The sequence below is a fragment of the Pristis pectinata genome, chromosome 25, assembly GCF_009764475.1.
Source record: "Pristis pectinata isolate sPriPec2 chromosome 25, sPriPec2.1.pri, whole genome shotgun sequence".
NCBI classification, from domain to species: Eukaryota; Metazoa; Chordata; class Chondrichthyes; order Rhinopristiformes; family Pristidae; genus Pristis; species Pristis pectinata.
The window spans coordinates 30,534,664-30,549,378 of NC_067429.1; the positions used below are offsets into that span (position 1 = coordinate 30,534,664).

Here is a 14,715-nt window from a genome sequence, read left to right on the forward strand (position 1 = left end):
CTCAGTGGGCTGATTGGCTGCCTTCGGTGTTGTAAGAAAACATGGAAACACTGGCAGACCTGCCTCACCTGCTTTCCAGGTTCAGCACTGTGCCCACAGAAAATAGATCCAGCAAAGGTGAAACTTACCTAAAGCCACCAGCATGGCTATCGCAGAAACTCCGAATGCAAGGGGGAAGCAGTCGGAATTGAAACACTGGACATCCTCTGGAAGTGGAGAGAAAAAATAGTTCACGATATCAGTAGCTGCTATCACTTCTACCATAGCGCCCAGTGTACATGTAGACCATAATGTCCATCACACAGTTATCGGTACACTCTAGTTAGACAATAGGACCATTGATCAGGCAGTAATACACACGGGTACAGAGTATATACTGAGATAAGACATCGCTGCACATTTGGCAAACTGACATAAGAACTGATGCACATTAAGACCATAAGACACAGGAGCAGAATTAGGCCATTCGGCCCTTCAAGTCTGCTCTACCATTCGATCATGGCTGATTTATTTTTCCCTCTCAACCCCATTCTCCTGCCTTCTCCCCGTAACCCTTGACACCCTTACTAATCAAGAACCTATCAACCTCCGCTTTAAATACACCCAATGACTTGGCCTCCACAGCCATCTGTGGCAATGAATTCCACAGATTCACCACCCTCTGGCTGAAGAAATTCCTCCTCATCTCTGTTCTAAAGGGATGTACTTCTACTCTGAGGCTGTGTCCTCTGATCCTAGACTCCTACTGGAAACATCCTCTCCACGTCCAGTCTATCCAGGCCTTTCAATATTTGATAGGTTTCAATGAGATCCCCCCCTCATCCTTCTAAACTCCAGTGAGTACAGACCCAGAGCCATCAAACTCTCCTCATACATTAACCCCTTCATTCCAGTGATCTCTTGTAAACATCTTTTGGACCCTCTCCAATGCCAGCACATCCTTCCTTAGATATGGGGTCCAAAACTCCTCACAGTACTCCAAATGTGGTCTGACCAACACCTTATTAAGCCTCAGCATTACATCCTTGCTTTTATATTCTAGTCCTCTTGAAATGAATGCTAGCATTGCATTTGCCTTCCTTACTACTGACTCAACCTGCAAGTTAAGCTTTAGGGATCCTGCACCAGGACTCCCAAGTCCCTTTTCACCTCTGATTTCTGAATTCTCTCCCCATTTAGAAAATAGACTACACCTTTATTCCTTCTGCCAAAGTGCATGACCATACACTTCCCTACAGTATTCCATCTGCCACTTCTTTGGCCACTCTCCCAACCTGTCCAAGTCCTTCTGCAGATCCCCTACTTCCTCAACACTACCTGCCCCTCCACCTATCTCTGTATCATCAGCCACAAAGCCATCAATTCTATCATCCAGATCATTAACATATAATGTGAAAAGTAGCGGACCCAACACCAACCCCTGCGGAACACCACCAGTCACTGGCAGCCAACCAGAAAAGGCCCCCTTTATTCCCACTCTTTGCCTTCTGTCAGTCAGCCAATCTTCTATCCATGCTAGTACCTTTCCTGTAATACTATGGGCTCCTATCTTGTTTAGCAGCCTCATGTGCGGCACCTTGTCAAAGGCCTTCTGAAAATCCAAGTAAACAACATCCAATGTCTCTCCTTTGTCTATCCTGCCTGTTACTTCCTCAAAGAATTCCAACAAATTTGTCAGCCAAGATCTCCCCTTTAGGAAACCATGCTGACTTTGACCTATTTTATCATGAGCTTCCAAGTACCCCGAAACCTCATCCTTAATAATGGCATCTAACATCTTACCAACCACTGAAGTCAGGCTAAATGGCCTATAATTGCCTGTCATTTGCCTCCCTCCCTTCTTAAAGAGTGGAGGGACATTTGCAATTTTCCAGTCCTCTGGAACCATTCCTGATTCTAGTGACTCTTGAAAGATCACTATTAATGCCTCTGCAATCTCTTCAGCTGCCTCTTTCAGAACCCTGGGGTGTAGTCCATCCGGTCCAGGTGGCTTATCCACCTTCAGACCTTTCAGCTTCCCAAGCACCTTCTTCTTAGTAATAGCGACTACACTCACTTCTGCCCCCTGACTCTCTCCAATTTCTGGCACATTACTGATCTTCCACGGTGAAGACTGACGTAAAATACTTATTCAGTTCATCCACCATTTCTCTGTTCCCCATTACTACCCCTCCAGCATCATTTTCCAGTGGACCCATGTCCACTCCTGCCTCTCTTTCACTCTTTATATATCTGCAAAAACTTTTAGTATCCTCTTTTATATTATTGGCTCGCTTGCCTTCATATTTCATCATTTCTCCCCTTATTGTTTTTTCAGTTGCCTTCTGTCGGTTCTTAAAAGCTTCCCAATCCTCTCGCTTCCCAATAATTTTTGCAATATTGTGTGCCCTCTCTTTTGTTTTTATGCTGTCTTTGACTTCCCTTGTCAGCCACGGTTGCCTCATCCTCCCTTTAGAATGCTTCTTCTTCTTTGGGATAAACTTATCCTGCGTCTTCCGAATTATTCCCAGAAACTCCTGCCATTGCTGCTCTACTGTCATCCCTGCCAGGGTCCCCTTCCAATCAACATTGGCCAGTTCCTCTCTCATGTTTCTGTCATTACCTTGACTCAACTGTAATACTGATACATCCGATAGGTAGAAGGAGGAACTCAGCAGGCCAGGCAGCATCTAGGAGAACTCCTCCCCAGCACCTGCCTAAGACCATCTCTTACCTGCATCTACCGATCACCACTTCACTGCTCTGCTTTTCCCTCCTTTATATATTGGGCTTCCCCTTTTCCTATCTTCAGTCCTGAAGAAGGGTCCTGACCCGAAACATTGACCGCCTGCTTTTCTCCAAGGATGCTGCCTGTCCTGCTGAGTTCCTCCAGCATCATCGTGTTTTTCCCTTGGTAATGAGCTTGATCAAACTAAATTGTCTTATCAGGTGACAGTGAAAGGTCCACAGAGGCAGGGAGATAATCTTCAGCAGATGCTTTCTGATAAGAGTTCCCAACCACATGCAGAGATGCCAGGAAATAGAGTGCTTCAAGGCAGGAATTGAAATGAATTCCCTGGAGTTGGGAGAGCGGTGAAGGAGAAACAATTGTTTAATTAGTTTGAAGCAGCACTGTGACCCAGAGGGAATGTGGTGAATGTACAGCAGAGTGAACAACTCAAAGTACAATTGCAGCGCCTTGTTTGTTAAGAATGTTCTGTACAAAATGATGCCCCTGAGCACAAGGAGATCTACAAGGGTGTATTATCATTCTAAATCCAGACTTGGAGGTGGACTTGGAATTCCAGACTTGAATTCCAATCCTGAGGTGCCGCATTTATTGAATTTAGGAATGAGCTGACTGGCATTAACGATGAAACAAAGTCAGGCCATAGAAGTTATGGGATAGGCCATGAATGAAATTGTTTAGAAATTTCTATCTTCAAAATGAAAGACAGGAATCATCACAAGATTCAAAGACACATACTGCACCCAAGGTAGCTAGTCCTGACTAAATGGAGGTTGGACATGAACATGCACAGCACCCATTGGGATAAAAAAGCAAAGTCACTGCAGGTAAAGCAGGATGTGGGCAAGAGTGGCCGAAAGCCGAGCCAGCATCCAGGAAAGGGAACTGTGCAGTGGACTCCGGGTCAAAAATGGAAGTTGATGGCAGGGGTTGGTGCAGACAAGGTGCAGGTGATGAGAAAATAAAGGAAGTTTAAGGTGTGTTTCATTGTTCAGGTCACCCACCACACACATCTGATCAAGGTTGTTCTCGGATCCTCAGAGTGAGAACATCCAGTGCAAAAAGAAGCAACAGGCAGGAGAACACATTTTCCTTCATCATCTGGACAGGGGAAGACTGAGCACCGGGCAACCTGTGGTTGCTGGGGTCCTGTCGGGGTGCTGAAGCTCAGCACCAGCCGGACTGCAGATGGAGAAACTGAGCCCAAGATGGAGGCCTCAAAAGGGAAAGCGGTAGACGGATCCACAGAAAAGGCCAAACAGAGAAAGAAGGAAGGGGGAGAACGCAGTTTATGAAGAAGGAAGAAAGTCCTGATGCAAGACAGCAATGAGAACTCAGGTAGGAAGCACTAGCAGGCTACCAGGGCAGGGTTTGACATCGTTGAGTTTGTGATGTTCCATAGTGTGCCAAATGCAGGTTATTTGTTGTAGGTATAATACCTACAACAAATAACACAGTTTATTTAACTTAACTGTGGCCTGCTTTCAGGTCACATTAGGATGGCAGTCAAGAGCAAGCAATGCAGGGTGTTCAAATGTATGGAGGTGATTACATTAATGCAACATTTATTGAACAGGCCTTCATAAAGAGCTAATTGGGGGATGTACTGAAGTCAATAATACCTGAAGTAGATGTGGGAGTTCTGGGAGACCTCCAGTCTCCCTGATAGCTACATCTGCACGAGGTGCGTCCAGCTGCAGCTCCTTACAGACCGTGTTAGGGAACTGGAGCTGCTGCTGGATGACCTTCGGTTCCTATGGGATAGCGAGGAGTTCATAGACAAGAGCTACAGGGAGGCAGTCACTCCTAAACTGCAGGAGGCAGGTAGTTGAGTGACTGTCAGAGAAGGAAGGAGAATAGGCAGGTTGTGCAGAGTACCCCTGTGACTGTTCCCCTCAATACCGCTTTAGATACTGTTGGGGGGACGACCTACCAGGGGAAAGCCACAGCGACCAGGTCTCTGGCACTGAGCCTGGTTATGTGGAGCAGAAGGGAAGGGGGGAGAAGAGGAGAGCGGTAGTGATAGGGGATTCAATAGTAAGGGGGGGCAGACAGGAGATTCTGTGGACGTGAAAGAGACTTGCGGATGGTATGTTGCCTCCCAGGTTCCAGGGTCGGGGACGTCTCGGATTGGGTCCACAGCATTCCGAAGGGGAGGGTGAACAGCCAGAGGTCGTGGTACACATTGGTACCAATGACATAGGTAGGAAAAGAGATGAGGTCCTGAAGAGGGAATATAGGGAGCTAGGTAGGAAGCTGAAAAGCAGGACCTCGAAGGCAGTAATCTCTGGATTGCTGCCTGTGCCACGTGCCAGTGAGGGTAAGAATAGGTTGATTTGGCAGATGAATGTGTAGCTGAGGAGTTGGTGCAGGGGCAGGGTTTCAGACTTGTTGATCACTGGGATCTCTTCTGGGGAAGGTACGACCTGTACAGAAGGGACAGGTTACACCTGAACTGGAGGTGGACAAATATTCTTGTGGGCAGGTTTGCTAGAATTGTTGGGGAGGGTTTAAACTAGTTTGGCAGGGGGATGGGAACCAAAGTGACAGGTCAGAGGTTGGCGCATTTAGTGTACAAGTAGATGCAATGTGAAGAAAGATTGTGAGTTGAAAGGGCAAAATTGCAGTCAGTTAGATGGGTTGAAGTGTGTCTAATGCGAGAAGCATCAGGAACAAGGGTGATGAACTTAGAGCATGGGTAAGTACATGGAACTGTGATGTGGTGACCATTACAGAGACTTGGCTGTCACAAGGGCAGGAATGACTGCTGAATATTCCAGGGTTTAGATGTTTCAAAGTGGACATGAACGGAGGTAAAAGAGGTGGGGGAGTGGCTTTGCTGATCAGGGACAGTATTAAAGCTATAGAAAGGGAGGACGTCCTGGAGGGATCGTCCACTGAGTCAGTGTGGGTGGAAGTCAGAAACAGGAAGGGAGCGATCACTCTATTGGAAGTATTCTACTCCCCAACAGCAGCAGAGACGCTGAGGAGCAGATCGGGAGGCAGATTTTGGAGAGGTGGAAAAATAACAGGGTTGTTGTCATGAGTGATTTCAACTTCCCAAATATTGATTGGCACCTCCTTAGTGTAAAGGGGGTAGATGGGGTTTGTTCGGTGTGTCCAGGAAGGATGCCTGACACAGTATGTGGACGGGCCGACTAGAGGAGAGGGCATATTGAACCTGGTACTAGGCAATGAGCCTGAGCAGGTTTCAGATCTCTCGGTAGGAGATCATTTTGGAGATAGTGACTACAATTCCTTGACCCTTATCATAGCCTTGGAGAGGGATAGGAGCAGATGACATGGGAAAATATTTAATTGGGGGAGGGGGAATTATGATGCTATTAGGCAGGAACTTGGGAACGTAAACTGGGAACAGATGTTCTTGGGGAAATGCACAGTGGGAATGTAGAGGTTGTTCAGGGAGTACTTGCATGGGGTTCTGGATAGGTTTGTCCCATTGAGGCAGGGTAAGGGTGGCAGAGTGAAGGAACCGTGGTTGACAAGAGATGTAGAATAGAGGTGACGGCAACAGCAGGGGGTGAGCGTGTTCGTTTTTAGTTATTGCTCTGGTGGATGAGGTGGGTGTGCAGAAGTAGAGACACAAGAGACTGCAGATGCTGGAATCTGGAGCAACACACAAGATGCTGGAGGAACTCAGCGGGTCGAGCAGCATCTGCAGAGGGGAATGGTCTGAAGCGCAGATGCAGGGTCTTGACCCAAAACGTCGACGGTCCATTTGCCTCCACAGATGCTTCTGACCCGCTGAATCCCTCCAGCATCTTGTTTGTTGCTTGGGCTAGAGAAGTTATGCCTGCCCTCCACCCATAGAGGCCAGGATGCCCCCATGCCACCTGGTGAAGTGCCAGTGGGTGGAGAATATTGTGGAAGTGAATGTCTGGAGTCAAACCCCGAGGATCAAGAGCCAAGAAGTTTAATGACATCATATATAAGATAAGATTTCTTTATTAGTCACATGTACATCGAAACACACAGTGAAATGCATCTTTTGCGTAGATTGTTCTGGGGGCAGCCCGCAAGTGTCGCCACGCTTCTGGCGCCAACATAGCGTGCCCACAACTTCCTAACCCGTACGTCTTTGGAATATGGGAGGAAACCGGATCACCCGGAGGAAACCCACGTAGACGCTGGGAGAACGTACAAACTCCTTACAGACAGTGGCTGGAATTGAACGCAGGTTGCTGGCGCTGTAATAGCGTTACGCTAACTGCTACATTACCGGACCTGCCCCTATGAGGTCAAGATCAGTAGATTTTGTTCTCTTCTAAAGCATGACAAACGCCCTTCCGCACTGCTCAATACAATAAACCATCAGCACTCAGGGTTAGCCATCTCTAACAACCCATCGAGCAGGACCCACCTAACTCTCATCGCACTATTGCAAACTTACCACTACCCCAAGCCTCACACCCACATCTCACAACTCCACCTCCTCCAACTTCATCGACCAAACGTGACACTGACGGACACAGTTCCCTCTCTCAGGCAGGACAAGGTGGTGCGCAATTGTTGCAATAGCAGCAGAGAGACTGGGGTCAAGCACATCTCCCGCAGGTCACCACTCCAGAGCAGAGTATGCTGGGGCTGCAGTCCACGGCCTCAGGTACCGCGGAGACCATAGATGACAGTAGTCATAAGCTCCTCACAATCCACGCCCAATATTCCATATGGTTTCCCAGTTACCTGCTGAAGTCATCTGTCTCCTTCATTTGCCACACACCTCCCACTCCGAGCTCCCTTACCCCACCTTTAAGGAAACCAGGTGGTCCAGCAGAAGTTCTGAGCAACAACATTGGAAGGAAGCAGAAGGCACCCATCACTTCTCACAGCTAGCTGCTCAGATACTGATGAGATGTTAATTTAGTGAGTCATGGGGAACGAGTGGACAAGATACGAGTTCTTTTGCATAGATTATGATAAGAACTAAGTTTCAACTGTCTGAAATCAACTGATCCGCATGCCGAATGAAATGCTTGGCCAATCAGCCAGATAGCCTAGGTACAAGATCAAGGAGCCCAGCTGCAAGTTTCACCAGGCTTTGTGCAAAGCTTGGAGCCCATCCCTTGTAGCATATTAGTGGTGGTCAGTGCCATTTTGACACTGCCCATCTAACGATCAGACCAGATCTGACGACTGATGTTTCATCTCCCCTGCTGCACAATGGAAGCCAAGCGCTGCAATAGAAGCTTAGACTGCTATCATCATAGATTTGGGCACCGGTGTTCGACAGGGCTCGGGTGTGTCATAGAACATAGAACAGTACAGCACAGAACAGGCCCTTCGGCACACTGTGTTTTGCCGACATAGCTAATCCCTCCTACCTACAGATGCCCACATCCCTCCATTTTCCTCTCATTCATGTGCCCATCCAAGCACCTCATAAATGCCCCCAATGAATTTGCCTCCACCACCCTATCAGGCAATGCATTCCGGGCATCCACCGCTCTCTGAGTAAATAACTTACCCCTCAAGTCTCCTCTGAACCTACCCCCTCTCACCTTAAATGCATGCCCTCTGGTAATGGATCACTCAATAATGGGAAAAAGATATTGCTTGTCCACCCTACCTATGCCCTTCATAATTTTATACACTTCCAACAGATCACCCCTCAGCCTCCGCTACTCCAGAGAAAAAAGCCCAGGTTTGTCCAACCTCTCCTGATAGCACATGCCCTCTAATCCAGGCAGCATCCTAGTAAACCTCCTCTGCACCCTCTCTAAAGCCTCGACATCCTTTCTACAGTGAGGTGAACAGAACTGCACGCAATACTCTAAATACAGCCTAACCAGAGTTCGATAGAAATGCATCATAACTTCTTGACTCCTGTACTCAATACCTCGATTAATGAAAGTAAGCATTCCATAAGCCTCCTTAACCATCCTATCTACCTGTGTAGCCACTTTCAATAAGCCATGGACTTGTAGCCCAAGGTCTCTCTGCTCTTCAACACTTTTAAGGGTCTTGCCCTTAAGAGTGTACTGCCTCTTGATATTAGTCCTACCAAGGTGCAACACCTCACATTTATCCAGGTCAAACTCCATCTGCCATTTCTCTGCCCACAAACGCAACTGATCAGATCAGTTCAGCAATCTCTCCTCCAATAGATGACAGACCTGATCTGCTCTTTGACTTGGAAACTATCCTCTCAAACCTACCACTCTGAATAAGCCTTGCCTGTGAACCAGACTACTGGCTCAAGGTGAGAGGGTAAAGATGGACCTTCTTGACTTAGATTTGCTTGAACCATCCTTGACCATCTGCAGACTCCTTCACTCACAGTCTAAAGCCTTCCAACAGCTACGCTGTAGACATTGGGTGAGAACCACACGGGAGCACCGGGGACCTCGGACTCCAAGGCCAGGAGAAAGCAAAAGGATGATTGGCTGACACGACGGAAACATGCAGGTGGTGAGGAGAGTGGATGACATGGTGTTTTTGGATGATGGGGCACTGATGAGGTGGTGCAGAGAGAGGATAGAATGGACCACACAGTGGACATGGTTTCAGAGAGAACTGTTATTAGAATATAGCCAGATACACCTGATTGCCTGACCGACTCAAATTGCCAACAAGGCCTTCTGCCAGATTCCTTCTCGTATTTTTCCCTCTTATATATTCTATTAGTTACTAGTTCAAAAATGTAATAGATACAATTCAAATATAATTTCCTTGACATAAATCCATGTTGTGGCTGCAAAAATAATGTTCTGCTTTTACGATTGTTTAGTTACAAGGTCCCTATTAATATATTCCAACAGTATTTACACCACTTGTGTTGGTATTGGTTTATTATTGTCACTTGTACTGAGGTACAGTGAAAAACTTGTCTTGCATACCGATCGTACATGTCAATTCATTACGCGGTGCACCGAGGTAGTACGGGGTAAAATTGATGTTAGGGTAACTGGTCTACTCCTTCCTTTCTTGAAGTGCAGGGATGAAGTAATGTTGCACACTGCAATCATTGACTTTTTTTTGAACTGATGATTTATTTTGCTCTCCCAATTCTGATTCTACATTTCCCTGATCAATTCGTCATTAACCAAATAAATTAGTTATTATACAGACCACAAGTTATTTCCTTTCAGTCTCTTTCTTAACATGGTAATGGCTTTTGTTAATTTGTTTTGAAAGAACAAGTTTCTTCCCTACACTTCATATTATCTGATGAGTTTCTGCACATGCAGATATACAGAAACTTTTAATTATAAGACTTCTCTTACTGTTTACTCTGTGACTGCCTCTTTCTGCAAATCTTTTCTGTCTCTCCATATTGAGCCTTCAGCTACCTTGGCCCCAAGTTCTGGAATTCCGTAAATTTTTCATCTCTTCCAGCTCATTTTATCATTGACCCTTTTCATGCAGTCTTACAAACTTGTCTGAGATTGCAATAAGCAATACATGCATGAAAGTAACAGCCAGAGACTGGCAGAGAGGAAGAACAACCACATTTGTATCGGATGTGCTTCTTGCAGAACAAATTCCACCCAGGAGAATCCTTGACCTCGCGTTCACTACTAATCACTGCACATAACTCACAGGCACTGGAGAAAAGGTAATAAAAAAATCACTGGAGGATAATGGAGGGAAGTGAAACACTCAAAGGCACTGGGTCATAACTCATATCACTGAATGCCACTGAGAGAAAGCAGATATCACTTGAAGCAAATGCAGGCACAGTAGTGTAGCAGTCAGCGCCAGCGACCCGGCTTCAATTCCGGCTGCTGTCTTTAAGGAGTTTGTACGTTCTCCCCGTGTCTGCGTGGGTTTTCTCCGGGTGCTCCGGTTTCCTCCCACATTCCAGAGATGTACGGGTTAGGAAGTTGTGGGTGTGCTATGTTGGCGCCGGAAACATGGCAACACTTGCGGGCTGCCCCCAGAACACTCTACGCAAAAAAAAGATGCATTTCACTGTGTATTTCAATGTACACGTGACTAATAAAGATATCTAATCTCATCTTATCAATTGAGGACATTGGGTCATCTTAGATATCATTCAAAGTCACTGAGATGGATGAAATGGAAAGCAAGTATCACAGGAAGCAGGTGAGTCTGATCAGAATCACTGAAAGGTTGGGGACTGCTTAGCTATTACCCAACATTTGGAAGACCGATGGTATTGCTGAACATTTGGAGGACTCATTTGATATTACTGGATGACACTGGGACAGATTAGTTATCAGTGGGAGACACTGGAACAAAGCAGGTGTAACTGGAAGTGACGGAAGCACATCGGATGTAACTGGAAGCTATCAGGACAGATCAGATAAGAGTGGAAGAGATTAGAGACGGCTTGAAGACACTGAAAACAGTCAGAATCACTTTAATCATAATACACATCAAGGTTCAATGGAAGACATCAGCACTGATCAGATGTAATTACTTGGGTGCAATTCACTATTGTAGGGTGAGTGACAAGATAAAGATTCCTTCATCACAGCATTGCCAAAGGCGATGATGGGACTTCTACCAGTGGGTTTCTTAGTGTAACAGAGATTGATCTCACCAGGCAACCAGCCTCTCGTCTCCCAGTCTTTCTGCTCAGGGTAACGCTATGAGCCTGCAGGGGTCTCGGGTATCTACTGATGGCTGCGGGATGGCCCAGATATGTTCCCCTGCTCCATTTCCTCACATCCGACGCTTTCCCCTGACAGCACTGACTGCAAAGCTTGCCAGATGTGAACTCATTCCCAATGGGCTTTACCACTCACTCACCGAGCTCCCTTACCTCTCAGAATCGGTATGGCAATCCCAGAGACTGAAGATGCCAAATTCATCAAAAAGTAGTAAAGTGAAAAGTACACCCAGTATTGTTTCTCCTGCAAGGAGAAAACAAACTCAGTTAGTAACAACACACATGTCCTCACACACGCCCTCACCCACTCCCCCGCACTCTCACATGTAAAGTGTAAAGTCACATATACCAAGGTACAGTGAAAAACTTGCCTTGCATATCGTTCATACAGATCAATTCATTACAACAGTGCATTGAGGTAGTACAAGGTAAAACAACAAAGAATGCAGAATAAAGTGTTACAGTTACAGAGAAAATGCACTCGTATGTACACGTCTTTCAGGGTTCTATGATGAATTTACATTAAACAAATAGCTCAATGTAAATAGTTCATAGACTAGCGATATTCTGAGGTCATGAATGGAACTAAGTAGTCACAAGAGCCTGGAAATATGCGTGCACAAAGTCAAAAAAACTGTTGTAAAGTTGCAAACTGAATTAGTGCAGGTTTAAACCATTTTGGACATGTTTCCATATCCCTATTTCTTCATAACCTAGGAGGAGGCCTCTCAAGGTCCCTCTCAGTAACGCTGAGATTAATTCCTGAGATGAGGGGATTATTTTATAAAGAGAGATTAAACAGACTGGACTTTGCTCTCGCACGAGAAGCACGAGAACAAATTAGCAATAATACTGTGGAGGACAAATTCATGGAATGTGTAAAAGATAGTTTTCCAGATCAGTATGTTGAGAAACCAATGAAGCAACAGGTTATATTTGGTCTAGTATTGTTCAATAAGAAAGCAACAGTTAATAATCTGATAGGTAAACAGCATTTAGAGGATAGTGTGACCATAATCTGATAGAATTTAAACAAAGAATGAAAGTGATTTTGTTCAATCTGTAAACAGGATCTTGAAACTAAACTAGATAAGATAAGATAAGATCTTTATTAGTCACACATACATCAAAACACACAGTGAAATGCATCTTTTGCATAGAGTGTTCTGGGGGCAGCTCGCAAGTATCGCCACGCTTCTGGCGCCAACATAGCACGCCCACAACTTCCTAACCTGTATGTCTTTGGAATATGGGAGGAAACCGGAGCACCCGGAGGAAACCCACACAGACACAGGGAGAACGTACAAACTTCTTACAGACAGCGGCCAGAATTGAACCCGGGTCTCTGGCGCTGTAAAGCGTTGCGCTAACCGCTACACTACCGTGCCTGCAAACTACATTACAAAGCTGTGAGGCATAAGTTAATTAGGGTAAATTGGAAACTGCATTGAAAGGTATGACAGGAAGTGGGCAATGGATAACACTGAAAGAGATAATGCATAGTTTCCATTAAATATTAATACCTTCAAGGCACAAAAAAAACAATAGAAGAAATGGTCTGGCCACTTCACAAAATAAGTTAAAAACGGCATCATTCCAAAGGCTAACATTTACATTGTTGCCCAAAAGATCCATAAACTGAGAGACGGAAAAAAATCAGAAGTCATTATGGAGGACCAAGAAATCAACAAGTAAAGGAAGAGCAGGGAACATAAATAACCAAACGAGAAACATGAAAACAGCCTGTACCAGCTCCTACAGAATGCAGATTAGTGGGAGTTAATCAACTGCAACAGGAGAAATTATATTAGGGAATAAGGAACTGGCAGAGAAATTAAAGCAATATTTTGTTTCTGTCTGCGCTGAATACACAGAAAACCTCCCGGATGCATTAGGGAGCAACAGGTCCAGAGTGAATGAGTTGTTGAAAGAAATTAGCTTTGGGGAAGAAAAGGTACTCCAGAAAGTAATGGGACTGAAAGTAAATAATCCCCAAGAACCAATGACTGCATCCCATGGTTTTGAAGAGGTGGCTGTAGTGAATGCACTGATAGAGATTTCCAACATTACAGAGATTCTGGAACAGTTCCCATAGAAGAGAGAGGAGACGCAAGAGACTGCAGAGGCTGGAAGTCAGGAGCAACACACAAAGCACTGGAGGAACTCAGCGGGTCAGGCAGCATCTGTGGAGGGAAATGGACAGTCAACGTTTCGGGTTGAGACCCTTCATCTGGATTGGACAGTCCAGATGAAGGGTTTTGACCCAAAGCATCGACTCACCCATGAAATATAAGGTAGCGAATCCAGTTCCACTATGAGGAAAAACAGACTAGTGAGAATTTAGAATTGATTTGTAAGGAAAACAGCCATTTCAAAAGTGGTAATAGGACTGGAGGGAATCAATACAGATTTACAAAAGGGATTTCATGCCTGACAAACCTGTTAGACTTTTTGAGGTTGTAACCTGCAGAGTAAACAAAGGAATCCAGTAGATGTGGTGTATTTGGACTTTCAGAAGGTATTTGTATAGGTGCCACACAAGAGATTATTAAATAAAATTGGAGCACATGAGACTGAGGTAATATGAACTGTTAAATGAGGATTTGTTAACAAACAGAGAACAGAGAGTGAGCATAAAGTGAAGCAGCGCAGAGATCAGTGATTGGGCCCCAGCGGATCACAATCTATATCAATTTTAAAATGTTAGGAGTATGAATTGATATTTAAAGCGACCTGGGAATCCTTGAACAACAATCACATGAAATTTATCCACTGATACAACAAGAACTCAGAGGACAAATAGTATGCTGAGATTTACTGCAAGAGGATTTGCATATGCCTTGCTACAATTATGTGCAGTCTAGGCAAGATTGCCTCCAGAGTATCATGAACAGGGCTGGTGTCCCTTCCTAAGGCAGGATATACCTGTGATAAAGGCTGTACAATGAAGGTTCAGCAGACTGATTCCTGGTTTTGGGGGGGGGGGGGGGGCGGGTGCTTGGCCAGTGAGGAGTATTCGGGCAGACTGGATATGTTGTCTCTTGAATTTACAAGAATGGGAGGTGATCGCTTTGAAATGTACGAAATGTTATAGGAGGGTAGATGCAGGGATGATGTTTCCCCTGGCAGAGCTATTCTAAAACCTGGCCGGTCACAGAATGAAAATAAGGAGTTGGCCATTTAGGATTGATTTTTGGATATTGAGGGAATCAGGCAATGTGGAGCTTGTTTAGGAAAGTGACACTGAGGTAAAAGATCAATTGTAAGCTTTTAATGCTGGAGCAGGTTTGAGGGGCCGAATGGCCTACTTCTATTTTTTATGAGAGGTTGCTTACTGCCTTCAGGAATCACTGACGTTGGGTGTACCACTCTCCAGTAGATGGAAGAGTGC

General features: G+C 45.3%; 1 protein-coding gene across 1 annotated transcript in view; it reads right to left on the bottom strand.

The window, feature by feature from the left end:
- LOC127583130 (solute carrier family 15 member 2-like) overlaps positions 1-14,715 on the bottom strand; it is a 137,663-nt gene that overhangs the window by 52,459 nt on the left and 70,489 nt on the right. The window contains exons 8-9 of the mRNA XM_052038912.1: positions 11,478-11,568; positions 129-206 (exon numbers count right to left, since the gene is read on the bottom strand). Coding sequence (XP_051894872.1) covers positions 129-206; positions 11,478-11,568 — 169 coding nt within the window. The remainder of the gene's footprint in view (positions 1-128; positions 207-11,477; positions 11,569-14,715) is intronic.